General features: G+C 40.5%; 2 protein-coding genes across 10 annotated transcripts in view; both read left to right on the plus strand.

Moving 5' to 3' along the window:
- LOC147354498 (zinc finger protein 701-like) lies at nucleotides 1-23,044 on the plus strand. 5 transcript variants are annotated; one of them, XM_086354297.1, is made up of 6 exons: nucleotides 82-122; nucleotides 1,982-2,118; nucleotides 3,931-3,989; nucleotides 4,130-4,178; nucleotides 10,342-10,468; nucleotides 22,528-23,044. In XM_086354297.1, exons 2-6 carry the CDS (start codon nucleotides 2,047-2,049, stop codon nucleotides 22,542-22,544), a joined length of 324 nt encoding a protein of 107 aa, XP_086210423.1. In that variant the 5' UTR covers nucleotides 82-122; nucleotides 1,982-2,046; the 3' UTR covers nucleotides 22,545-23,044. The 5 variants fall into 5 exon arrangements, with proteins under 5 accessions (XP_086210422.1, XP_086210421.1, XP_086210423.1 ...); XM_086354293.1 differs by lacking the exon at nucleotides 22,528-23,044 and adding an exon at nucleotides 15,577-18,119; XM_086354295.1 differs by lacking the exons at nucleotides 1,982-2,118; nucleotides 22,528-23,044 and adding an exon at nucleotides 15,577-18,119 and having other exon boundaries at nucleotides 14-122; nucleotides 4,128-4,178.
- The window catches only part of LOC147354499 (zinc finger protein 836-like), an 8,574-nt gene continuing 4,960 nt past the window's right edge, over nucleotides 23,006-26,619 (plus strand). The window contains exons 1-3 of one of the 5 annotated variants that reach the window (XM_086354345.1): nucleotides 23,093-23,143; nucleotides 24,393-24,446; nucleotides 26,330-26,422. Coding sequence is in view for 2 of the 5 variants with exons in the window: in XM_086354341.1 (XP_086210467.1) it covers nucleotides 24,411-24,446 (36 nt within the window). In the remaining 3 variants the exon portion in view is untranslated. Of the gene's footprint in view, nucleotides 23,144-24,392; nucleotides 24,447-26,278; nucleotides 26,423-26,619 lie in introns of those variants that run through there. The other 4 variants (XM_086354343.1, XM_086354341.1, XM_086354344.1 and 1 more) reach the window with 4 other exon arrangements.

Below are 26,619 nucleotides of genomic sequence, written 5' to 3' on the forward strand. Positions count from 1 at the left end.
CCCTCACCGGTAGCGCACTGCCAAGGTCCCGCCTCCGGAAGCCGGGCTTGTGAATTTGCGCTTGCGCAGTTTCTTACGGAAACGGAAGAGCGGAGCTCAGCGTGAATGTCGGGCGTTGCTGGGTAAGCGTTTCCTTCCTTGTGTAGATTTGCGCTGCGAGGCCCCCCGACTTTAGTCAAACCTCAGTATCTTCGGAGTGACTAGGGATCTGAAATTTCAGCACCAGGTCCTCCGCCCCAAGTAAAACGAGTAGTCCCCTTACTGATCGGGCATTTTGGGTTTAAATTCGTTTCGAGGTTTGTCCCTAACCTTGCCTTTCTGCCTTCGGTGCACGTGAATGCCTCCCTTCCCTACATTATCCTGCTTAAAACTCTTTACTACCTCAACCCTTATGTAAAGTCCTCTTTTGCGAGGTCCTTTTACACCTCTCACCTCCTAGCTTAGCCCTCTCGCCCCTGGACGGCAGCGCTGGCCACCCCACCCGGGGAGAGGCCAGCTCCTCAACCTCAACCTGGACTTGGTGAAACCGTTTGTGTCTTTTCCCGCGAAGGGGTGCTGAAGAGCTCCGTGCCAGAGTCCTTTATATCTCATCTTTTTCGACAGGCAAAGTGGTAGATAAGTGATACTAGAATAGGACCCCTTGTGAGGCTAACAAGTGGGCGGGCAAGAGGGTGCCATGGCCTGAGGACTTACTGGGCTACAGTTTGAAAAGGGAAAAGTGGGGACGAGAAGACCTTTCTTGTCTTTCTTGAGTAGACCTTTTGCTTCCGTCTTCAGCCCGTCCTCCAGGTTAGGCAATGGAGTTTTCTTGGTCCTGCAAGATCAAGTTAGATCCACAAATTACTGCTTTTTATGTGTGCGAAGAGAGTGTCCTAACGTAATGAGCTCACTGGGCACAATGTGGGTTTCATGCCACCATTGTTTTATTGTTTTGTGGCTCATCTTGTGCTCTGTTGTTTGGGTTTATTGCTATGTAACCCTGCTAGGTTTTGTGGTTAAGCAAATCTGATGTCTTGTGTAATCATTGACTTACAGGCATCTCCCTTAAATTTTTCTACTAGCAATGCCCTTAGTAGGATAAACTTTTCTTTTCTAAGTTTATTTGTTTGGCTGTGGTGGGTCTTATTTGTGGCATATGGTATCTAGCTCCCTGCTGCTGCTGCTAAGTTGCTTCAGTCGTGTCCACTCTGTGCGACCCCACAGATGGCAGCCCACCAGGCTCCCCCATCCCTGGGATTCTCCAGGCAAGAACACTGGAGTGGGTTGCCATTTTCTTCTCCAATGCACGAAAGTGAAAAGTGAAAGTGAAGTCGCTCAGTCGTGTCCGACTCTTAGCGACCCCATGGACTACAGCCTACCAGGCTCCTCCGTCCATAGGATTTTCCAGGCAAGAGTACTGGAGTGGGGTGCCATCGCCTTCTCCGCGACCAGGAATCAAATCCAGGTTCCCTACATTGGGAGTGCAGAGCGCTAGCCACTGGAACACCATGGAAGTCCCAGGATTAACCTGCTTTATCCCTTTACTCTGTCTCTATCTCTGGCCTTCTGGAGACCCCACCCCTCTCCTGAGAGCTCCCTCTCCCAGCCCCTCTGTCCTCCCTTCTCAGGTTGGTCTGTCAGCCACTCAGGCCTCCCCTTCATTGGGAGCCTTTCCCCACCCAGGCGGAGGTGACCTGGGGCAGCCATGTGACACATAGTGTTCTTCTATGTGTCACAAATTCCACCCAGTGGAAAGCCTTTTCCTGTAGGCCGGCATCCTGTTCGATTGCCATCCCTGTAAATATGTAGGGGACCAGGAAAAGCAGAGAAATGAGCAACTGAGGGAACTAGAAAAACTAGGAACAAGAAAGAATGAGGGAGAATAGCTAGGAATAGAAAGGGTGGCTGAGGGACTTGTTAAAAGAGTAAAAGCGGTTAAGCATGGAAAATACCAGGTGAATAAAATAAGTAAAATTTTAAAAAGATGATTCTCGACTGATAGGATCTGTCAAAAAAAAAAAAAAAGCACAATGTGAGGTTTGCAAGTAAACTTTTATTTGGAGCAAAATGAGGACTGCAGTCCAGGAGACAGCACTTCACACAGCTCTGAGAAACTGCTACAAAGAAGCAGGGGGAAAGGTCAGTATATATGTGATTTTGGTGAAGGGTGAGTACATGTAATCAAGCACATATTTTTTCCAGAAGATTTCTACTTTTGTGAAGCTTTGCTAATCACAAGCAACAGTCATCACCATGGATTTTAGTGCTTTTCTAGATATGGGGAGATATAAGAATTGGGCTCATAAAATTGGCTCCTAAAAATATCTATCTGAAGACCTGGGCTTTCAGTTTTTCCTGAGCACAGAGTGCCTCATTTCTGTTCTCCACCCTAAAGTCCTTTCAGAGGGTACTGAAGATCAACACCTGCAAAAGCACATGATTTAATCCTTGTAGAAGTAGATAGGTAGATTGTTGTTCTTCAGTCCCTAAGTTGTGTATGACTTTTTGAGTCCATGGACTGCAGCACATCAGGCTCCCTGTTGTCCACCATCTTGCCAAACTCATGTCCATTGAGTCAGTGATGCTGTCTAATTGTCTCATCCTCTGCCACCTCCTTATCCTCTTACCTTCAATCTTTCCCAGCATCACAGTCTTTTCCAGTGAGGTGGCTTTTGCATTAGCTGGCCAAAGTACTGGAGCTTCAGTATCAGTCCTACCAGTGAATATTCAGGGTTGATTTCCCTTTGGATTGACTGATTTGATCTCCTTGCAATTCAGGGGACTGTCAAGAGTCTTCTCCAACATCACAGTTTGGCCCTCAGCCTTCTTTATGATCCAGCTCACACTTCTGTACATGACTACTGGCATGTAGGTAGATGGCAAGTGCCAGTTTGTAGCTGACAGAGAGTAACATAGAGGGGCCTTGGATCAGCGGTGGGGCAAGGGCACCAAAGGAGAGGCACTTCACGTAGAGTGGGGTGAGAGGATGAAAGAACTGGACACTTGGGCTGCAGAGCTGCATGGCGTTGGAGAGAAGGAGGATCAAGTGTGACCACAAGAGAAAGCGAGAGCAGGAAGGATGCATGACCACCTGGGGTGTCAGAGAAGGGGGAAAAGGGGAGTGGAAGAGGGAGAGAAGGGGTGTAACTGGAGGGCAGAGAGGGAGCAGGGAGGGGCAAGAAAGAGGCAGAAACACAGATGGAGGACCATCAGAAAGGATGCAGAGACCAAGCATCTCGAGGGGAACAGTTTACAGAGTGGGCAGGACAGGTGTGAGGGAAGAAACAGGAAGAGCTGGAGAGCAGAAGGGAAGAAAAGAGATTAACCGACTAAAATGGAAACAGTAGAGCAGGTGGGTAATGGGAACTGGATGCAGATGGATGGTGAGTTGTTTGGTTGTGGATAAGTTGTGATATATGATTTCTTATTTTAAGAATGTAATAAAATGTCTCTGTACAGATGAGGATGAGAATAGCAGAACTTGTGTCTTGTGCATTCTGTAATTCTTTGTATCAGACGATAACTTCCATTTGCAAATGCTATTTCTCCAGGACATTGATTTGACTCACTCAGTTGTGAGTCATCCCCTTCCCTTTTCCTGACATGGGGCAGAGGAGCAGGGAGAGGATAAAGGGGGCAAGAAGTGATTGAATCTGTCACTGCATTGTGTCTTAAAAGGAACATTGAGAGTTCTTTTTTGTGATGGGCTTACTTTTTTCTTTTTATATCTTTACATATTATTTGTTTTGTAGCATGGAGAAACAATTTAGTTCGTTCACTTTCTACTTCCCTAGAAGAGGAACATTAACTTCTGTAACAAGCTTTGGTGATCTTATATAATCAAGTAATTCTTTTCTAAATGTTAATACACTGTGAAATTTGTAAAATGTTGACCCACAATTATTAGGTGATAAAAATTCACAAATTGTTTCTTTTTAAAATATGTTTCAGATATCTTGGAGGCCTGCCTGCTTTCTCCTCTTTGTCTTTTGTATTGGAAAAGCTCTTTGGTATGTAATAAATAATTTTAGACAGTTTTGCTGGGTACTTGGTCAAGTTATCAGTGGTCTTTTATATTAACAGACAAATCCTAGTTTTACCAGTTAGTCTAATATTTTGTTTTCTGCCTTTTTGTGTGTCCTGCTAAGAGGAAGAGGAGGAAACAAAAGGAAGAGAAGTCAGAAATGGCTTTATCTCAGGTAAGTCATATTCTTAGTTGTTTTTCAGTCTGTCCTTCTTGAAATGACCTTCTTTGGACATGCTGATCTTTGAAGAATCTGAAGTATCCTGCCTGATAACCTGTGTGTTCATCTTCTTTTTCAAGAGTTTTTTGGCTGTTTGCTGGCTCTTGAGATTCCCTATGAATTTATGAATGATTGTTTTTCTATAGGTGCAAAAATTGCCTTTGAAATTTTGATAAGGATTCTTTATATCTGTAGACCACACCCCCTGCAGGGGAAGCGTGGAGTCCTAACCACTGGACCTAATTTGGGAAGTCCCTAATTTGGTCATTTTTTTATAAAGAAAATTTTGCAATGAAACTTTATTGACTTGATTTTTATAGTTTGCTACTTTTAAGCAAAGGAAGTGTTACCTGTTTTTAATCAGTTTGGCCTCTTAATTTCCATTGAAAAATTTGGGGGGTATGCTAGGTCTTATCTGCTGGGTTGCAAGTGAAGGAATTTCTTTTTTTTTTTTTCTATTATTTAAATTTTATTTTTAATTGGAGGATATTTGCTTTACAATGTTGTGTTGGTTTCTGCCATACAACAACATGAATCAGCCATGGATATACATATATCCACTACTTCTTGAGCTTCCCTTCCACCCAAATTTGGTCATTTTAAAAACGTAAAGTTCCCACTGCATGATTAGAGGGTGTGTTTCTTTCATATATATCTCCAGGGACTTCTTAAAGAGTTTCCTATTCTTCAGTTTAGAGGTCTTGCACCTAGTTGGCTGATATTTTCCCTAAGGATTCTATGGGATTGGTCTCTGATTTTTTGTTGACATTGTTCATTGTGTATCGAAGTGCAGCTGATTTTGGTGTGCAGATATTTTATGCTGCAACTCTTCTAAGGTTTTTCTAAATTTTTGTTTATGTATTTATTTTGGGCTGTGTTAGTTCTTTGTTGCTGCGAGTGGGCTTTGTCTAGTTGTGACAGTTGGAGGCTACTTGCTAGTTGTGGTACATGAGCTTTTCATTGCAGTTGCTTCTCTTGTTGCAGAGCACAGGCTCTAGGTGGGCAGGTTTCACTAGTTAGTTGCCCCACTGCATATGGGATCTTGCTGGACCAGGGACTAGCAGGCGGATTCTTTACCACTGGACCACTGGGAAAGTCCTTAGTGTTTTTAGAGTAGTCAGTTTTCTTCTACAATCTCTTCTGGGTTCTAAATATAAAATCTTGTCACCTACAAAATAAAAGGTAATTTTGCTTTCTTTTCTGTTTAGATAACTTAGATTTTTTGTTTTTTCCTTTTCCAATTGCTCTGGCTAGGTTGTTCAGTAGTTTCTTGAAGAGTAATGCAGAGTGTGCACCTTTCTCTTTGTGGTTGTAAGGATTTAGCAGCGTGGACTTCCCTACTACTGCATCTTTGACTACCTGTTAATAAATTTGATATGCTGTGTTTTTATTTTCATTCACATGCTTTACAATTTTCCCTGTGATTTCTTCTTTGACTCATCCCTTCTTAAACAATAAACTGCTTACTTTCCACTTTTGGAAGCTTTTCCTGTTTTTCTTCTGCTGTTTATTTCTAGTATCATTTTACTGTGGTTAAAGGAGATACTCTTCTCTTTTTTAGAAGATACTTTTTATGATTTCAGCCTTCATATATTGAGCTTTGTTTTATGGTTTAGCATGTGGTCTGTGAAATGGAGAAGGTTTTAAGACATGTGCTGGAGAAGGATGTGATTTTTTCTGTTGTTGAGTGGAATGTTCTGTACACGTTTGTTGCTGCTGCTGCTGCTGCTGCTAAGTCACTTCAGTCGTGTCCAACTCTGTGCGACCCCGTAGATGGCAGCCCACCAGGCTCCGCTGTCCATGGGATTTGCCAGGCAAGAGTACTGGAGTGGGTTGCCATTGGCTTCTCCGACATGTTTGTTAGGTACAGTAATTCTACAGTGTTGTACAAGTGCTCAGTTTCCTTGTTGATCTTTTGGTTTCCATGTGCTGGTAAAACTCAGGTAGTGAAGTCTGATACTAATGTTGTGCTATTATCTATTTCTGTTTTTACTTCTGTTAAGATCGTCTTCATTTTCAGGGGAACTCTGATGTTAGATATATACATATTTGTAATTGTTATATTTTCTTCATAAATATACCTTTTCCCATTTCATAATATATTTTGTGTCTTTTGTTAGGTTTTTCCTTAGACTGTTTTGTCTTTTGTCTGATGTTGTGCAGTAACCCCTGCTCTCTTAAGGACTGAATATCTTTTTCCATCCTTTGACTTTTCACCTTAGACTTGTGAATGTTCACCGTTCCAGCTCTGATGTGCTCTCTGTGTGTCTTGCTCCCACTGTTTTCCTCCTGTCACTTTCTCCAGTGGTCCCTCCTCGGGCACACTGTACCATGGTGAAAGGCAGGCAGGATCTCTGGCCAGCCCCCTTCACTCCACTGTCACTTCAGCGAGAATTCATCAAGTATTTCCTTCTGATCATGATGTTTGGTGAAATATTCTTGGTTGATAACAATATATTTTTTTCCATGTTGTTTTTGTTTTCTTTTTGTCATGGTTTTAAATTGTCCAACAAGTTTTTTATTTTACTATGGTGCTAATTTTGTTATTAATCTACAAATAATGTGTAATAATAACTTTTCCAAATTTGAATCAAAGTTAATTACTGCCCAAAACAAACTCATTGGCCTTTATTAATGTGTTTTGGTTAAGACGACTGTGGGATAACATGGCCACGGCCATGGGCTTCACAAAGATCACCCCAGAGACAGAGGCTGGAGCAGCATAGTGACCAGTGCCCCCATTTCCTAGCATGGAACCTGCAGTGGCAGCAGATTGGCCCTAGGTCCACCAGCGGCAGCAGAAAAGCCTGGGTATGGTCGACTCGCGTGCAGCTGATCAGCTCCACTGGCAGACAGTGGAGGGCAGCAGATCGTCTCTACAGTGGACAGTGACTCCCAGTCTGTGGTGGATCCCAAGGAGGCCAGCCACTCCTGGGCAGTGGATGGCTCCGGGATAGCCAATGGCAGCAGTGAGGCCAGGGTTCCCTGAACTTCTGGGCGTCATCCAATGTCAGCTGCAGCCCTTCCTAGACCCCCTTCCCCGCCACTCCAGCAGGGCCTTTGCCTCAACCCCTGGTCGCACGTTGAGAGACTCCACAGCCAATGAATGTTTAAATGGTCAATGGGGACCAGCATTGGGACTGCCAGGGCACCAAGCATGTCATCCAGCTACACTGAGTGGCTAAAGGGCATGTCCTTGCTAGTTAGGGCCTGACAAAACATCCACTGGAGAAAGGAATGGCAAACCACTTCAGTATTCTTGCCTTGAGAACTTCGTGAATAGTATGAAAAGGCAATAAGATATGACACTGAAAGATGAACCCTCCAGGTTGGTAGGTGCCCATATTCTCCTGGGGGTAAAGTAGAGAAATAGCAAAAGAAAGAAGAGGCTGAGCTGAACACCACCACAAGAGATGATTCTACACATGAACATCACCAGATGGCCAATACTGAAATCAGATTGATTATATTCTTTGCAGCCAAAGATGGAGAAGCTCTATACAGTCAGCAGTAAAAAGACCTGAAGCTGACTGTGGTCAGATCATGAGCTCCTTATTGCAAAATTCAGACTTAAATTGAAGAGAGTAGGGAAAACCTGTAGGCCATTCAAGTATGACCTAAGTCAAGTTCCATATTATACCCCATATAAGTGGGGGTGATGAATAGATTCAAGTGATTAGATTTGGTAGACAGATTGCCTGAAGAACTGTGGTTGGAGGTACATAATATTGTACAGGAGGTGATGACCAAAACCATCCCCAAGAAAAAGAAATGCAAGAAGGCAAATTGGTTGCCTGAGGAGGCCTTACAAAGAGCTGAGAAAAGAAGAGAAGCGAGAAAGGGAAAGATATACTCACTTGAATGCAGAGTTCTAGAGAATAGCAAGGAGAATAAAGAAAGCCTTCTTCAGTGACAAATGCAAAAAAATAAAGGAAAACAATAGAATGGAAAGACTAGTGATTTTTTTAAGAAAATTGGAGTTACCAAGGGAACATTTCATATAAGCTGGATTGAGAAAAGGCAGTGGACCCAGAGATCAAATTGCCAATGTATGCTGGGTCATAGAAAAGCATGGAAATTCCAAGAAAACATCTACTTCTGCTTCACTGACTATATTAAAGCCTTTGTGTAGATCACAACAAACTGGAATACTCCTAAAGAGATAGGAGTACCAGACCACCTTACCTGCCTCCTGAGAAACCTGTATGCAGGACAAGAAGCAGCACTTAGAATGAGACATGGAACAATGGACTGGTTCAAATTGGGAAAGAAGTATGTCAAGACTGTATATTGTCACCCTGCTTATTTAACTTATATGCCGTGTACATCATGAGAAATGCCAGGCTAGATGAATCACAAACTGGAATCAAGATTGCTGGGAGAAATATCAATAATCTCAGATATGCAGATGACACCACCCTTATGGCAGAAAGTGAAGAGGAACTCAAAAGCCTCTTGAGGAAAGTGAAAGTGGAGAGTGAAAAAGTTGACTTAATGCTCAACATTCGGAAAACGAAGATCGTGGCATCTGGTCCCATCACTTCATGCGAAATAGATGGGGAAACAGTGGAAACAATGTCAGACTATATTTCTTTGGGCTCCAAAATCACTGCAGATGGTGACTGCAGCCATGAAATTAAAAGAGGCTTACTCCTTGTAAGGAAAGTTATGACCAACCTAGATAGCATATTGAAAAGCAGAGACATTACTTTGCCAACAAAAGTCCAAGATGGTCAACATAGTCAAGGCTATGGATTTTCCCAGTGGTCATGTATGGATGTCAGAGTTGGACTGTGAAGAAAGCTGAGCAATGCTTTTGAACTGTGGTGTTGGAGAAGACTCTTGAGAGTCCCTTGGACTGCAAGGAGATCCAACCAGTCCATTCTGAAGGAGATCAGCCCTGGGATTTCTTTGGAAGGAATGATGCTAAAGCTGAAACTCCAGTACTCTGGCCACCTCATGCAAAGAGTTGACTCATTGGAAAAGACTCTGATGCTGGAAGGGATTGGGGGCAGGAAGAGAAGGGGACGACAGAGGATGAGATGGCTGGATGGCATCTGACTGGATGGACGTGAGTCTGAGTGAACTCCGGGAGTTGGTGATGGTGGCTGCTGCGATTCATGGGGTTGCAAAGAGTCGGACACGACTGAGCAGCTGAACTAAACTGAACTGAATGGGTCCAGATACCATGATCCTAGTTTTTTGAATGTTGAATTTTAAGTATTTTAAGTACATTCATTTTAGTACATGAATTCATGGATATGCAGTTCCATGCTTTATATAAAAGTCATGATTTTAAAACTATATACCTTTTTGTTATAGCAATTATATTTCTAACATGTTCTAATTACTAGCATTTCTTGTGCATGTGTATGCACACACATGTATAAAGACCTTTTAGGCCAATCTGTGTTGTGCACCTTGAACTTCTTTCATGTGTTCTCCATGAAACATTCTGGCAGTGTACTTTTAATGTTCTCTGTGTTACTTAACTCTTTCATTTTAAACTTCAGTTCTAAAGTCCAGCCTTAGGAGTTCAGTTGCTTGCTCTGTGATTCCTTAACTTCTAGACCTGATTGGAGTTTCTCCTTGTGTCTTTGACACAGGTCTCATCTGCAAGATCAGAATAGGTCTTTCTCTAATGAGCTGTGATGCTGACAACAAGTTAATACATGTAAAACAGTTAGAGTAATGCATTTCAGACAGGAAGTTCAAACAGTGTTCATCTTTGCTGCTCCTGTCATCATCGTGATAAAAAATTCTGAGTTTTCCTTAAACACACTATAGACTGTCATCACTGAAGATCACTCAGCTCCTCCACATCCAGCTTTGATCATCCCTCAGTGATGAAACATACCAAGACTTTCATATAGACAGCCCAGCTTTGAATTTTTATTTGTATCTATTTCATGTATTTCATAAGAAAATGAAAAACCTGTATCTCTTTGGAGGATATTATAATCTTTATGATAAAGCATAAGAAATTAAATTAGACAGAAGCAGCGTCTCTGTCACAATACCTACTTCAACTTGATCTTTCCACCTCTACTCATTTTATATGCAAGTAAGAACTCTACTCATGTTCCCCTGGTTAAGTGTTTTTTGTTTCAAACTTAAGGCACAATTGACCTTCAAGGATGTGGCCATTGAATTCTCTCCAGAAGAGTGGGAATGTCTGGACCCTGCTCAGAGGACCTTGTACAGGGACGTGATGGTGGAGACCCTCAGGAATCTGCTCTCTGTGGGTGAGGATAATTTCCTTCCAAAAGTTGGGAGGGTATTTTTGCATTTACTGCTCTTGGCCTTCTGGAACTCCCTATCTTGCTTAATGGAGCTCAAAGCAGCGTTGACTCAGGCATGAAAACCTTCATGATGTAGGTTCAGGGGTTTCAACATGTCCTTCCTTCACATGATCTGGCCACTTCATGTTAGGAGTTTTTCCTGCGCTCAATGTCTAACCCCTATCTGGAAACTTTTAAAATATTTTAATTCTCTGTATTCTACTGTGATTTTGACTCAGTACTTATTTGAAGAGTGTTGGATGATACCTGCATATTACATAGTTCACCTCTGAATCAAAAACACGGCAGGCAGTTGATTTTGTGAAACATTTTTCCAGAGCCACCTATAATGTCCTCACTCTCATGTGAACACAGAGTTGAAATTCTGGAAAAACCACAGCAGTTGACTTTCTGTGCCTCATTTTTTCTTTTAAAAATTAATTAATTAATTAATTTTTTATTTTGTTGGATCTTCATTGCTGTGTGGGCTTTTCTCTGGATGCAGCAAGTGGGGGCTACTCTAGTTGTGATGTGCAATCTTCTCTTGTTACAGAGCACGGGCTTTAAACTGTCAGGGCTTCGTGGTTTTGGCTCCTGGACTTGAGAGCACAGGCTCCATAGTTGTGGCTCAGGGCCTTATTTTCTCCCTGTCATGTGAGATCTTCTTGGATCAGAGTTTGAACCTATATCTCCTGCTTTGGCAGGTGGATTCTTTGCCACTGAGCCACCAGGGAAGCCCCTAGTGACCACCTGCTTTGATCCTCAAGAAATGGTTTGAGAATTTTTTCTAGAGATAACATCGTCCGAGTCCACATCCTCATGCAAGGGTATTGACTAAACTGTTGATGCCATAGTTTTGATGCCTAGATGCACCATTCTACGTCCACACTTAAGCTTGAAGCATCTTAATGAGAGAGCTTGAGAATTCCCTCTTGGTCCAGTGGTTAGGTGCAGGTTCCATCCCTGGTCAGCGAACTAAGATCCCACAAACCATGGTGTGGAACCCTCCTCTTCTCCAAACACTGAGACAGCTAATGAGGTGGAGTGATACCTTCAGTGATGACCATCATTTGTTTTTGGCACTGCTGCTTTCATTTTGTACTTTTCTATGCATAATAAATGGTCTCGATTTTATTTCTTTAACCATCAGGTTTATGTATTTCATGTTACTTATAGTGCTTGTTTTCTGTTTTCAGTGTGTGGGTTGGTTGATGGGAGGTGAGCCAGCCCCGTCCAGGTAGAATTGGTAATTAGTTCTTTTTTAATTTTTATTTATTTTTAACATTTTTATCTTATTGGTTTATTTTTTGGCCTACCATGTGGCATGCGGGATGGTAGTTCCCTGACCAGGGACTGAACCCATGCCCACCATACTGGAAGTGTGGAATCTTAACCATTGGATCACCAGGAAATTCCAGTGATTAGTTGTTTTTAGAGTTGTTTACATATTCTTGATATTTTATTATGACATAAATCATTTGTAAATATTTTCTGCCATAGCATAGATTATTTTTCACTCTACTAGGTGTGCTCTAATGCACAGTAGTTTATAATTTCCAGGGAGTTCGTATTTCTGTTTTAGGTTTGTCACTGGTGCTTTGCATGTTATGCATAATAAATCATTGGTGACTGCTGTGTCATAAAGCTTTTCCTGCATGTTTATTTCTAGCAGTTTTATGCATTTGGGGCTTGGTTAGGTCTTTTATTGGTTTTGTATATTATGTCAGTTAATGGTCCAGTTAATTGTTGTGTATTTGGAGAACTGGTTTTCTCCACATTTTCTTTTTTTTAATAGACTGCCCTTCCTCCGTTGAGTTGTCTTGACCCCCTTCTAGAACATTTGACCATATATGAGACATTTTTTTTTTTTAATGTCCCTGTACTGTTCCACCAGTTGGTCTATCTTTATCTTTGTATCACATCATTTTATTAGTACAGGTTTGGAGTAAGTTTTGAAATAAAGACCTGCGAAACCTCTGGCTTTGTTCTTTTTAAGCATACTTTGCTCTTCAGCATCTTTTGATATTCCAAATGAATTTGTAGGATGTGTTTATCATTTCTTCAAGAAGTACTATTGATTTTACGAAGCAGTGGGTTGAATCTGTTGATTGCTTTGGTTAATACTGACATCTTGACAATATTGACTTCAAATCCTTGAGTTTAGAATATCTTTGTGTCAGTTGTGTCTTTTCTAATGTTTTTTAGCCATGTTTTTAGTTTGCAGTGTACACATCTTTCTGTCCTTGTATAAGATTTGTCCTTTAATGTGTTGCCATAGCTTTTTAAATTCCTTGTTTATCAAGTGTTTTATTATGAAAAGCTGTTGACTTATGTCAAATGCTTTTTACTGCATTAGTTCAGATAATTATTTTATTTTTTGTTTCATTCCATTAATATACTTTACTTTGCATATTTTGAACCATTCTTAGATTTCAAGAATATATCACCTTATGGTTGCATATAATCCTTTTAGCGTGGTGTTAATTTTAGTTTACATTTATTGTGATTTTGCTTCATTTTAGAAATTTTGATCTGTGGTTTTCTTGTGTCTTTGACTGGCATCGGTATTAGAGGAATTCCTGCTTCATAGAGTTTGGAACTTTTCCTTTTTCTTCTGTGTTTTCCAAAAAAGTTTAAGGAAGATTGACCTTAACTGTTTTGAAGTATTGTCTGCATTTGTGCAGTGAATGTATGTGACTTGCCTCACAATGGTTTTTGATTAACAGTTCCATCTCCTTCCATGACTAGTTTGCACAGATATTAATTTCTTCCTGGTTCTAATAAAATATATTGGTAGGTTGTTATTCTCTAGAAATTTATTCATTTGTTTGTTCTACTTTATCCATTACCTACACATAGAATTTTCTTGTTTCCTTCTAATTTTCTTGATTTCAGTTGAATCATTTGTAATGTCTTTCTCATTTCTAATTTCAGTAATTTGAGTCTTCATTCCTTTTGTAAGGTATTCTACATAAGGGTTTGTCAGTTTTATTCTTTTCAAAGAACCAACTTGTGGTGTTACAATTTTATGTAGTTACTATTCGCTATTTCATTGATCTCTAATCCAGTTTTTTCTTCTACCTTCTGCTAGATTAGGTGTATTGTGTATGCCTAACAGTTTTTATTTGGGTTGAATTTTTATTATCATTTTTTTCCTTAAATTTATTTCTGTTCAGTTGATAAACCAGGACTGTTTTGTCTATGTGCTCATTTTTTCTCTTTCTCTGGTTTATTGAAATTTAATTAATGTTTATCATTGTGTTAGTTTAAGATCTATAGTGTACTGTGGCAGATTCATTTTGATATTTGGCAAAACTAATACAATTTGTAAAGTTTAAAAATAAAAAAAAAAAAAGATCTATAGTGTAATGATTTGATAGTTCTATTGTAATTACCTTAGTAGGTTACTTAATGTATTCATCTGTGACATAATTCCACTTTTTTCTGAGTAGTGGTGAGCTGTTTAAGGTCTAGTGTCTTATTAACTTTTAAGCATGTAATGTAGTAGTGATAGCTATCGTTATCATGCTGTACATTAAATTTGTAGAAGTCTTTAACTAAGAACTGTAAATTTATTCCTTTTAGTAATATCCCCCGTTCTACTAACCCCCTGAGTTTGTTAACAACTATTCTATGTCGCTCTTAGTTTGCCTCCTGTTTTTTTGTGTGTTTTTCCTAAATTAACTTTATTTTATACATACGTGGAATAATTCTGTACTGTTTTCCCTCTGAATTATTTTTACTGAGCATACACCTTCATGGTCCATCTGTGTTGTTGAAAACACCCAGGATATTTTTATTCTTTATGGGTACATACTGTGTATCTCTTCCAGATTTTTTCCCCATTCATTTGTTGGATTATACAGTTGTTCTGATGTTGTGGCATTTGTGGTTATTGCTTTAATGAGCATGGCAATGCAGATATCTTTTAACACAGTGATTTAATTTTGTTTGATATAGTCCCAAAATCTTAACATGCTCCATTATATGATAGTTTTGTTCTTTTTGCAAGATTTTGGGGAACTTTTATACTTTTTGACTTCTTTCTATCTGTATGTTTGTGTACAGAAAAAAACACGTCCATTTCCTTTTGATGGTCTTTTTCTAGTGTTTCCTTCAGGTTTCAACAAAGATCATTCTTACACATCTCACAACATAATATCTGTTCTTAGTGAAAATATGCATGGAAATGGGGCTTGTGAAATATTGAATTTGATAACCTACCTAGCAAATAATGTAACAGATGTACACCTGCTTTATATCTGAAATATCCCATTCTCTTCTCTTTTTAAATCTCTTTCATTTTGGCTACATACCCATAGTATAATTTCCATAGTTAAAAATGGAATAGCTAAACCAATTCTTTTTTCCTTTTAACGTCAGTATTTTTAGTTGCCTGTATGTAGTTTTATTCACACATATGTACAGTCATAAGCCATGATATCCTCTGTTTATTATTCCCTGAAATCTACTCAGACCCTTTATCTCTTACTCTTTTTTTCATGTTCCCTTGATGCAGATAGAAACACTAACCTTTACTCACATATTTTAATAGTTCTCCTGATCTCCCCAGTTTCCAAGTATTCCTTCACCCATCACTCCACCTTTCTTATTACTCGCACTGTAAAAATGATTTCGTTTCATCCCTTGGACAACTTTCTCAGGATACAACTTACTGTGTGCAGCTGTGATGACTCAGAAACCATTTTGAAGAGGGATCCCTGAATAACAATGTTAGTTACCCAACTCATTTCTTCTTGCATCACCTATGATTCCCTTTCTAAACTCCCTAGTGTTTGTATGTTTAGTCTTTAATTTCTTTGGGTTTTGTGGTTATGTTGGAAAAGTACCTTTATTTTTGAGGGCTAATATAAGTTTTTCCAATTTGAATGTTGTGTCATTGTGTGTTTGAAAATAGACTACCCTAAGCTTGATTTGAATTATGGGTAACCACTGTTTCTATAGTGAAGAATCTTATTCTATAGTTTTCCTAAAAATTTTTAACATTGTGGTTGAAAAAATATTTATTCATACACTGTAGTAATATATCTGTGATTCTTTATATTTTGTAGCTATCTCTCATATACATATGATCAAGAAATCACAACTAAAATCAAACATTGATATAGGAGAAAGATTCCAAACAGTGATGTTGGGAAACCGTGAAAGCCATGAAGTCAAGCATTTTTACCATCAAGAATTACAGGAAAATATGTGTGACCTCAGGTGTCAGTGGAGAGATGATGAAAGAAATTATAAAAATATCCCTACATCCCATAAGGAAGGTGTCACTTATGGAAGAGTTCAACCCAGTAGAAAGGATACAGAAAAGAAGCTGATTGCAAATATACTTGCATTAAGCTCTTGGCATGCACTGTGCATGTTTCAGAGTAGACAAACAATTGATGAATTTCATCAGGCTGATGGCAACATGAACAGTAGTATGTCATTTTCACCATCTCAGGAAGTTTCTCCTTCTGGCCAATCCAAAATTTCTAGTATATATGGGAGTGATTTTATGCATCCTTCAGTATTGACACAAGACCAGAAAGCACACAGGGAAAGACCTTACAAATGTAATGAGGGTGGCAAAATCTTTCTTAAGTGCTCAGACTTCAGTAGACATCAGATAATCCATACAGGAAAAGAATTGCGTAAATGTGACTTTTGTGGAAAGATCTTTAGTCGAAATTCACACCTTGAAGTTCATCGGAGAACTCATACTGGAGAGAAACCTTATAAATGTAATGTGTGTGGCAAGAGTTTTAATCATAATTCATATCTCACATGTCATAAGAGAATTCATACTGGAGAGACACCTTACAAATGCAATGTCTGTGGGAAAACTTTTCGGTATCCCTCAGGCCTCTGGAGACATATGATAAAACATACTGGAAGAAAACCATTTAAATGTGATGTGTGTGGCAGAGTCTTTAATCAAAATAAAGACCTTGCAGTTCATCACAGAATTCATACTGGAGAGAAACCTTACAAATGTAATGAATGTGGCAAAGTCTTTGGTCAAAAAGCACATCTTAAAACTCATCTGAGTACTCATACTGGAGTGAAACCTCACAAATTTAATGAATGTGTCAAGGTCTTTTGTGATAAGGAAACTGTTAGAAGGCATCAACAAATTCAAACTGCAGTAACAGCGTACAGATGTAATGCATGTGGCAAGTACTTTCATCATCGGACTACCCTTATACGGCATCAACATGTCCATACTGGACAGAAACCTTACAAGTGTAATGAGTGTGGCAAATTCTTTTGTCAGAAGGTAACCCTTATACGGCATCAACATGTCCATACTGGAAACAAACCATACAAATGTAATGAGTGTGGCAAGTTCTTTAATCAGAAATCCAATCTGGTGCGTCATCAAACGATTCATAATGGTGACAGACCTTACAAATGTCATCATTGTGGCCAGCTGTTTAGTCTGAAAGGAAGCCTTGCAGCTCATCAGAGGATTCATACTGGAGAGAAACCTTACAAATGTAGTGAGTGTGGCAAAGTCTTTAATAGAAATTCAAACCTCGTAGTTCATCAGAGAATTCATACTGGAGAGAAACCTTACAAATGTAATGAGTGTGGTAAGATGTTCAGCAGTAGACCAACCCTCATCAGTCATCAGTTCATTCATACTGGAGAGAAACCTTACAAATGTAATCAGTGTGGCAAAGGCTTTGGTTACAAACAATGTCTTCGAATTCATCACAGATTGCACAATGAATAAGTGGAAGTGAAAGTGATAGTCACTACAGTCATGTAGCCTGTCAGGCTTCTTTGTCCATGGGATCTCCAGGCAAGAATACTGGAATGGGTAGACATTTCCGTCTCCAGGGGATCTTACTTTACCTAATGAGCCACCAGGGAAGTCCACATAATGAATAGAAACATTGCAGATTTGTTATGTGGAAAAGCCTTTACTCAGATCTCAACCCTACCACACATTAGAAAATCCAGCTTGAGAAACACCATGTAAAAAAAAAAAAAGGAAAAAAGAAACACCATATAATTGTGTTATATGTGGGAAGGTCTTCAAAATTCAAACTTCAAAAAAAATTCAAATCTGAAAATTCACAGCTTACAATTTGTTGGAGAATTCATAGCGGGAAGAAACTGTACAAATATGAGTGTTGTAAAGTTTTTTTGCACTCACCACCAGATAATCTGTAATGGGAAGAAACCTTACAAGTTTAATGACCGTCTCTATGTTTAGTCAAAATTCGTACCTTATATATAGTATGCCAGATAATTCATACCGTAGAGAAACCTTTCAAACGTGATGAGTGGCAATTTCTTCAGGGTGCCTTTAAGCCTAAAACGTCCCTACAGGTGTTCCATGATCTTGAACATTGAACAGTGTGGTGAAGTGTCAAGGCTTTTACAGGTGTCCACATCTTCAGCTTTATTAGCGTACTTTGTAGAACTGCAACATCACATCAACTGTAGTGCAAGGACCATAGACACTTGATGAGATGAGAATGTTTCTGGAAAACTGTTTCGCTTTTCTACGTACCCCATACTAAATTTTTCATTTCTGCTGTACCAATTACTACAAACTGAGTGCCTTAAATAAATAGATTTATTCTCTTCTGTTTCCATTCAAGAATTGTAAATGGATCCAAAGTTCTGTGCTCTTTTGGGTACTCCAGGTCATAGTTTGTTTTCTTGCTTTTATGAATTTCCAACATCATTTTCATCCTTTTTCTCATGGTCTCCATGTGGTTTTGCATCACATGCTCTTTACAATGATTTTGTTCAGACATCCTCTTATCATATGAGCACTTCCTCAACACATTGTTTAAATTAGGTCAGCCTCTCTTTCTGTCATTGTATTAATTCATTACTAGGGTCATATCTTACTTAATGATTGCTGACATTCCCTAATAGAATATAACCTTTTGAAGGCAGGGTATTTTATTTCTTGCTACACCATCAGTGATTTGGACCCAGTGCAGGAAATGAATTGGTTGATAAATTTGAAAAATTGTTTTAGACATTTCTATTGCATACTTTATAGTCCAAAGAAGAACTTTTATATGTAGTGTGAATATAAAAAATTTGAGTGACCTACTTTATTGTGTGATTCACTTTATTGTCATTCTCTGGAACTGCATTTGCAGTATTTCCAAAGTATGCTTGTACCTTTATCTCATAGGTCAATATTACCAAAGAATGAATATTTAAATTCATTAGATGCAGGTTCACTGATTACCACATAATTCTGCAAGAAAGATTATTCAAGATGAAGTTGTGTTTACTGAAAAAAATAGGTCACGATTACGATAGATAAAAAACATTTCCCTTTAGGCAGGAAGAAATGTAGAGCAATACCAGTTTCTGAAATTATTGCGCAGTACTGTGACTAGCAGGACTTCCCTGACCATCTAGTGGTTAAGACTCCGCATGTCCAGTGCAGGCAGTGCAGGTTCAGTCCCTGGTCTGGGAAGGGGAACTAAGATCCCACGAGCCATGCTGCCTGCTGGGTAGTCAAAAAAAAGAAATATTCTTCAGATAGAATGGTGGCAACCAAAGTTGTAAAACCTCAAAAGTCAAATTGAAAACTTAGCTTTTGTACCCAGGGATATAAATTAGTTAGGTATAACAAGTTAGGCAAAGTCCCATATGAATTACAAGCTCCAAAGTGGTCCAAGAATTAGCATACTTGGGAGAGGAGAAAAGCTTAAGTAAATTTTGATGAAATCATGTTAACAAGCTTTTCATCCACAGACCTAAAAGAGAAACAGTAATTATTCATAAGGTAATGGAGGGGGAGTTGGAAGATTTCTTTCTTGCTGTTTCTGAAGTAAACAAATGGGCTATCCTGAGTCTTACTGAAATTAAAGAGGAAGCGTAGTTCTTAGCAAGTAAGGGGTCTCCTTCCAGAGAAAAGAAAAGGAGTTCTTTTCTGTTGGCTGTTTTCCAGAGTTACGGGGTTGGAGTAAAGTCTCACATTGTCAGGATGTCATGTGACATCAAGTGAAATTCAAAGACTAAAATGTACACATATGAATAATGGAGTAATAAAAAAATATAATGATGATAACAAATATGCCCAAGAACCTCAGCGTTTAAGCTGTTTAATGGTATCAAAGGACCCTGCGGGGGACCCTGCTTGTTGACATGATTTAAGGTGAGGGTGGGATGATTTGAGAGAATAGCATTGAAACATATATATTATCATATGTGAAATAGATCACCAGTCCAGGTTCGATGCATTAAACAGGGTGCTCAGGGCTGGTGCACTGGGATGACCCTGAGGGATGGGATGGGGAGGGATGTAGGAGGAGGTTCAGGATGGGGAACACATGTACACCGATGGCTGATTCATGTCAATGTATGACAAAAACCACTACAGTATTGTAATTAACCTCCAATTAAAAAAAAGATTTTCTCCTCTCCCAAATATGTTAATTCTCAAACTACTTTGGAGCTTTGTAATTCATATGAGATTCCTCAGATTGCTTTTGACCTACACTCCCTGGACTACAGTTGATCTCTGTCTCCCAGATTTTAGTGTACTCTAAATGGAAATGATGTTCTTGATACCGTTGGAATGAAAATGCACAATCAGCATGAACAGAATTTTGCATTTTACTTGTTAATTTCCATTGCCTACAAAGACAGTCCTGTCTTTGCTTAACTAAATGACCAGTTCTGGGGGTAGTCAGCACCTCCATTGACCCTTCACAGAGCACCCTGGACTCCATCCAATGGCTAAGTTGCCGATCTTTCACTGCCAGTGTACCTGTCTCCACCCACTCATGCCCAGGTGTCTTACTTAATTTATCATGTCATTGTAGGAAATAAATTTTTCCTTCTTTTCACTGCCACAGGGTTTATGGATCTTAATTCCCCAACCAGGAATCGAACTTGGTCCCCTAGAGTGGAACTATGGAGTCCTAACCACTGGACCACTGGAAAATTCCCTAAGTAGCACAGTTTTGAAGTCATTAAGATTAGGTGAATGTGCATATTCATCTTACTGTGAGAATTTCATTTTGAATTTTAAGTGCCTTCATATTTTCATCTTTTTCATGGCATATATATTTTATATCCATTTCTGTAGCCGGCCAGAATCAGGCTTGAATCAGGCTTCCCTGGTAGTTAAGTGGTTAAAAAAAAAAAAAGTCTTCCAATGCAGGTTGATTCAGGAAGACCCCCTGGAGAAGGAAATGGTAACCCACTCCAACATTGTTGCCTGGAAAATCCCATGAACAGTGGAACCTGGATGGCTACAGTCCATGGGGTTGCAAAGAGTCAGTCAGGATTGAGTGACTGAGCATGCAGGAGCACATTCGTTATCTACTGCTATGTAGCCAATCAGTACAAAGCTTAGAGGCTTCACAGTGAGCATTTGATGATAGTCCACAGTTTCTGGGCATGTGGGAACATCTTAGTGGCGTGGGTGTGGCTCAGGGCCTCTTGAGGTTGAAGCCACAGGAAGGCTCCTTCAGGGCTGGATTAGCAGGCTTTCAAACTCCCTCTCCTAGCTGGTGGCGAGGGCCTAGGTCCTTGCCCTCTGGCCCTCTTCATGGGTTCGCTTTCCTCAGAACTCCCTCTGAGACAGAGAGGGAGAGAGTGGAGTGGAGCCTGGGGCCTTTCATACCTTTATTGTAATTATCCTTGTGTAATATTTTAATGATGAACCACAACAGAGAAAAGGATTTTACTGTGTGTCTAAAGTCGTCATGACAGGATGCATTACAGATTGCAACCTAGCTCTCCAGATACCATTTTGAAAGAAGGATACCTAAGTTCAAGCAGTTGTTGTATTTTAATGACTGACCTTAACTATATACTTTTACTAGCAAGAAATGCTTTACTCTGCAGCATGAAGAGATTAGAAATACCAAGTGTTAAATATCAGCTTCTAATCAAATTTGGACTGAAAGAATTATTAAAAGTCTGTGAAAATCTCTTGGACCTGGTCAACTCTTGCATAGCCTAGTCTCTGTGGACCCAGATACCTCTTGGGTGAGAGACAAGCCAGGAGCTGGGGAAGAGAAACTCAGTTGGATGGGACCTGTGCACCCACAGCCGGCCTCGCCCCCATCTTTCCCATCCTCTTCCTGAAGCAAGGTCAAGGGCACCAACTCATATAGGAACCATCACTGAGCATGGCACCCCCTGCAGAGACACTCACACATGTGGAAGGTGAAGACAGGAAGTCCTGACAATAATGTGCAACTCTAATAAGGACCTCCTTTTTCCTCTTCCTCATTTTACATTTGCTTGCAAACATGTTTAATGAATGGACCTTATATATTTTTTAGATTTTCACCATACAGCCATTTTAGATTAGGTAGCAAATGTAACTTTTACTTACTAGATGACATATGAAGAAGCTAGCAAGAGATGTGTTCAGATCTTGTTGCATTATTATGCAGACGATACATAGGTAGACAGAATCGGCTTATCTTTACATTTGGGTTCACAGTTAATTTAATCTTTTGTGAACTTCCAGATTGTCCTGGTATGTGAGCAGGTTGGAAAAGCATTTCCAGACATGAGGTGGAATGAAAGGAGAATAGAGTGGAAGACTGTTAGAATAGCAGGATGGCTCAAGGGAGAGCTGACCTCTTTGTTGGGCTAGTGGCCAATTTTTATAGCCTCCAGACAGAAAATTCTTACTGGAAGGGGTGGCATTAGGTGATTGATTAGGATTCTATAGGATGAGTAATATGGTAGGTGTTTTACTTAATATGGGGGTCACAGAACTGGCTGGATTAGACCTGGAGATTCATGACAACACTTGCTATGGGACTTAGTTCCAGAGATTTTTGTCCTGTGACCTTGGTATAGGGCTCCATGCTGATTATGTAACAAAGTATATACAGTCTACTCAGGAACTATTTTTATCATAGTATTATTTATTGCTTAGTTTCAATGAAGTACTGAAGCAAAATTTTCCACTGCCTGTAAAGGGTACCAAGGGTAAGCTGGACTCATACTGAGAATTGACCACACATGTTAATTAGAGCCGGTATTGTCATATGGAAATTCTGTTATAGAAATCAAGAGAGAATAAAAAGACTAGAAGATGGACATAAAGGAGCTCCTCCAAAGGATAAACAGGTGTTCGTGCCTACGGTTTTGGAAACCAGACTCCATCTCTTCAGCACCTATGGGGAATAGGACCCTGGAAGCCTCTGCTGCGGGAGGCACCGGCCACAGGCCTATTATGGGAAGCAAAGTCGAGCTGTAAAGGCTCACCTGCGGAGTTCAGGGAGGGGGCGCCCCAGGGCAATCCTGACCCGGACCTGAATGATGAGACCAAGGAGTGTACGTGTGCACGCATGTGTGTGGGTGCTTTAAAAATGTTTGTTTTTGTCAACAATTTTTATTATTCACATGTTCCATAGAAACAAGAACCTGGGGGGGGGGGAGGGTCACGGAAGTAGGAAAAAAGATTTTTAATGCAGATTCGCAGTAGCTCTGTATACAACTTGAAGCAGCCAACTCCTCCCTTCTCCCAGTCCCTCCAGTCTACAGGGCACAGGGCTAGGCTTTTTCCTGGCTCCGCCCCTTGCCGGTAGGCCCCGCCTCGGAAACCCGGCCTCTAACCCGAGGAGCCCAGCCTAATGACCCGGAAGATGGAGGGCTCGCAGCCAAGGTCATGGTCCTGAGGTAAGTTTCTTCTTTCTACCGTGAACTTGTGCTGTGCGGTACCCCTAGTCCTCAAGGTGTGGGAGTCGCTAGGGATCTAACATGCCAGGACCCGGCCCTCCGCCCCAGAAAATCTGGACTTCGCCGTTTCGGGTCCGGTATGTTTTCTTTTTGGTTTGAAGTCGCTCTGGGCCGGTCCTTGCCCTTGACTTTTCTGCTTTCGTCCCACGTAGACACTGCCTTTCAAGACTCTTTCCTTCATAAAATCCTCTACTGACCCCCGCGCCCCACCCTCACCCCATGTAAAATACTCGTCCGCGGGGTGGATTTGCGCCCCCCAACCTTGAACTCTCGGTCTCTGGAGGCAGCGCCGGCCGCTCTGCTACCGCAGAGGCCGCGTCTTCTGCCTTCGCCTGGGGGAAGGTGAGCTGGGCGGGTCGTGTGATACCCATGCTCTTCGGTCCCCAGGATCTCTCCATCCCCCGTTAGAAAGTGGTCCTTTCCGGAAGGCGGGCATTTTGTACTTGGGTGAGGGAGTATCTGGAAAAGGGGAGACCGAGGGAGAAGTAGAAAACCTGAAGGGAAAAGAGTGAGGGAAAACGAGTGGGAACGTAGAGGGTCGCTGAGAGACACGCGAAGAAGCAGTAACCTGAAAGTGGGACGTCGCATCTGCAAGATTGCAGGGCAGCATAAGGAAGGGAACCCAGATCAGCGTGAGAAGGCGGGATCCCAGAGGACGGTCATTTCATGAAAAGAGTAATAGGAAATGTTACAAGAGTTGGAACCTTGGCCTTCAGAGCCATGTGGTGCTGGGAGAAAAAGTGGACAGAGGGTGACAAGAAGAGCAAAGGGAAAGAAGGAGCTGGAAGGAAGCATCGCCACCTGGGGTCTCTGAGGAGGAAGGGAGTGTATCCGGAGGGCTGAGAAGGAGCGGAGATGGGGGAAGAAAGAGGCAGAAACACACAGAAATTTTATGACAGTCAGAAAGGGTGGGAGAAAGCCTCAAGAGGCAGAACAGCTTGCACAGAGGGGCAGGACAGGTGTGAGGGAAGAAACAAAGAGGAGGCCAGAAACAGCAGGAGAGCAGAGGAGAGCAAAAAATACACGCGACCAATGAAACAGGGAGGCAGGTAAACAGAGTAAAATGGAAACACCTAGTAGTGCAGGTAGGGGAAAACTGGATCCAAATGGGTGATAGGTTGTTTTGATATGGATCATTGAGTTGTAACATTGATATGTGTCCAGTTATGGCTTTTAAAATTTGTTTCAGATTTTTTTCCTGACATGAATGGCTTCTTCTCTTCTTATGTATGTAGTTTCTTTGGTAAGTAGTACATAATTTTAGGAGGAGGGACTGGCAACCCACTCCAGTATTCTTGCCTGGAGAAATCCCATGCACAAAAGAGCCTGGGAGGCTACAGTCTATAGGGTCTCAAAGAGTTGGACACAACCAAAGCTATTTAGGATGCAGGCAGGCACCTAATTTTAGAATATATTGATGAGTAGTTGGCAGAAATGTCAATGATCTTCTGTACTAACAGTCAAAATTTAGTTTTACGGGTTAGCCTTGTATTGTTTTCTTCCTCTTCCTGTGAGCTAGTAAAATTGTGAACTCTGAGGTGATATGAAGGTGTTTCCCTCAGGTCCCTCTTGGCTATTTTCTGCAAGTTCTCTGAAACATGGGCTTGATTAACTTGGAGAATTTTTGCAACAGAGCCCATCCATAATGAAGAAATTTGCTCACAACTGATTTCTTTCTTTTCCTATTTGAGTATAGTTGATTTACAAGGTTTTGTTAGTTTTAGGTGTACAGCAAAGTGATTTAGTTGTACATATACATGTTGATTGTTTTTCAGATTCTTTTCCCACATAGACTATCACAGAGTATTGAATTAGTTCCCTGTGCTATACAGTATGTCTATATTAGTTATCTGCGTTATATATAGTAGTGTTTATATATTAATCCCAACCTTCTATTTTATTCCCCCCTGCATTCCCCTTTGGTAACCATAATTTTGTTTCTAAGTCTGTGAGTCTTATTTCTGTTTTGTAAGTCAGTTCACTTGTTTCATTTTTTTAAGATTTTAGAAATGAATGATAATCATATATTTGCCTCTCTCTGACTTCTTTCACTTTATAATAATCTCTAGGTCCATCTATATTGTGGCAGATGGCATTCTTTCATTCTTTATATGGCTGAGTAATATTTCATTGTATATATGTACCATATCTTCTTTATTTACACATCTGTTGGTGGACGTTTAGTTTTTCCTTGTCTTGGGTATTATAAATATTACTGCTATAAACATAGGGGTGCATGAATCTTTTTGAGGTATAATTTGGTGTGGTTTATATGCCTTGGAGTGGGATTGCTAAATTGTATGGTAATTCTGTTTTCAGTTTTCTGAGGAACTTTCCACAGTGGCTGCACCAACTTGAATTCTCATCAACAGTGTGTTTCTATATACTTGAAATTTTCTTAGAAAGAATTACATGCTCTCACTACATAGTCTCACAGAATGGTAATTTTGGGTTGATGGAAGTATGGATTACTTGATTGTGATAATTATTCCCAGTGTATATGTTTGTCAGAGAATCACTTGTTCCATTTTCATTCATCTTTTATATCTCAATAAAGCTGGAGAAGAAAAAGAAAAAGTGGGAGATGTGTTGGGCTTAATCTTCTGTTAGTGGTACTCAATCCAGGCTTCATAGTAGATCAATGAGTCATTTGTATAGACATATTTTATACACTTTGACCACGAATTCTTAAGACCGTGGGTATGTGGCGAGATTTCAATAATATTTAATTGCCCCTGTGATTCCAGTCTGGACTTGTCACTGAACATCAGGACTGTGAGTCCTCCTGTTTCTGAGGACTGAGATCTAGCCTGAGGAGGAGGTGCTCTGTTCTGCGTGGGATGGACCAGGGCCTGGTCTGTGACCTGAAGGGGGTTGTCAGGTCAGCTCAGGTGCCCACTGCTACTGTGTGGCATAGCAGCCTCAGGAGGGTGGGGAGATCTGATGAAAAGTGTGGGAAAAGTGACTGGTTGGTCTCTGTGGGGGAGTTTACTGTCCTGAGTCCCTCCTGTGACAGTGGGGAGCACAGGACTCTTAATCCACATGGTGAGATCTTCCCTGTGTGTGTGGTTGCAGCAGAGGAAGAGGGAGTATGTTTATTCTAACCATTAAACAGCCTGTTTTCAGCTTTGAAGCTTGACCTCTAAAGATGCAAGTTGTCTGAGTAAGAAGCCCATAAGAAGAGGAGGAAGAGGACAGTAAAGGATGGCTGTTTCTCAGGTGAAGTCATAGTCTCAGTTGATGCTTCAGTCTGTCCTTCTTGAAATGCCTCTCTTTGGATTTCTTTCTGATTCTGAGGTGTTCTTTCTTGACACCTGTACGTTCATCCTTACCTAGTGCCTTCCCTCAGTACATATTTATTAATTGTTGCATCTTCTTGTGGAATCGACCCTTTTATGATTATGTGATGTCCTTTG

The sequence above is a fragment of the Bos grunniens genome, chromosome 18 (genome assembly GCF_055505025.1).
Source record: "Bos grunniens cultivar Pamir isolate PY7600 chromosome 18, Bosgru_T2T1.0, whole genome shotgun sequence".
Lineage (NCBI taxonomy): Eukaryota > Metazoa > Chordata > Mammalia > Artiodactyla > Bovidae > Bos > Bos grunniens.

Excerpts from the sequence above, each read along its gene's own strand:
- LOC147354498 (XM_086354293.1), top strand. The coding sequence starts at position 2,047 with ATGAGGACTGCAGTCCAGGAGACAGCACTTCACACAGCTCTGAGAAAC. Across the intron at positions 3,990-4,129 it reads TGTATTGGAAAAGCTCTTTG|GAAGAGGAGGAAACAAAAGG; the intron begins GTATGTAATAAA and ends TCCTGCTAAGAG. Across the intron at positions 4,179-10,341 it reads CAGAAATGGCTTTATCTCAG|GCACAATTGACCTTCAAGGA; the intron begins GTAAGTCATATT and ends TTCAAACTTAAG.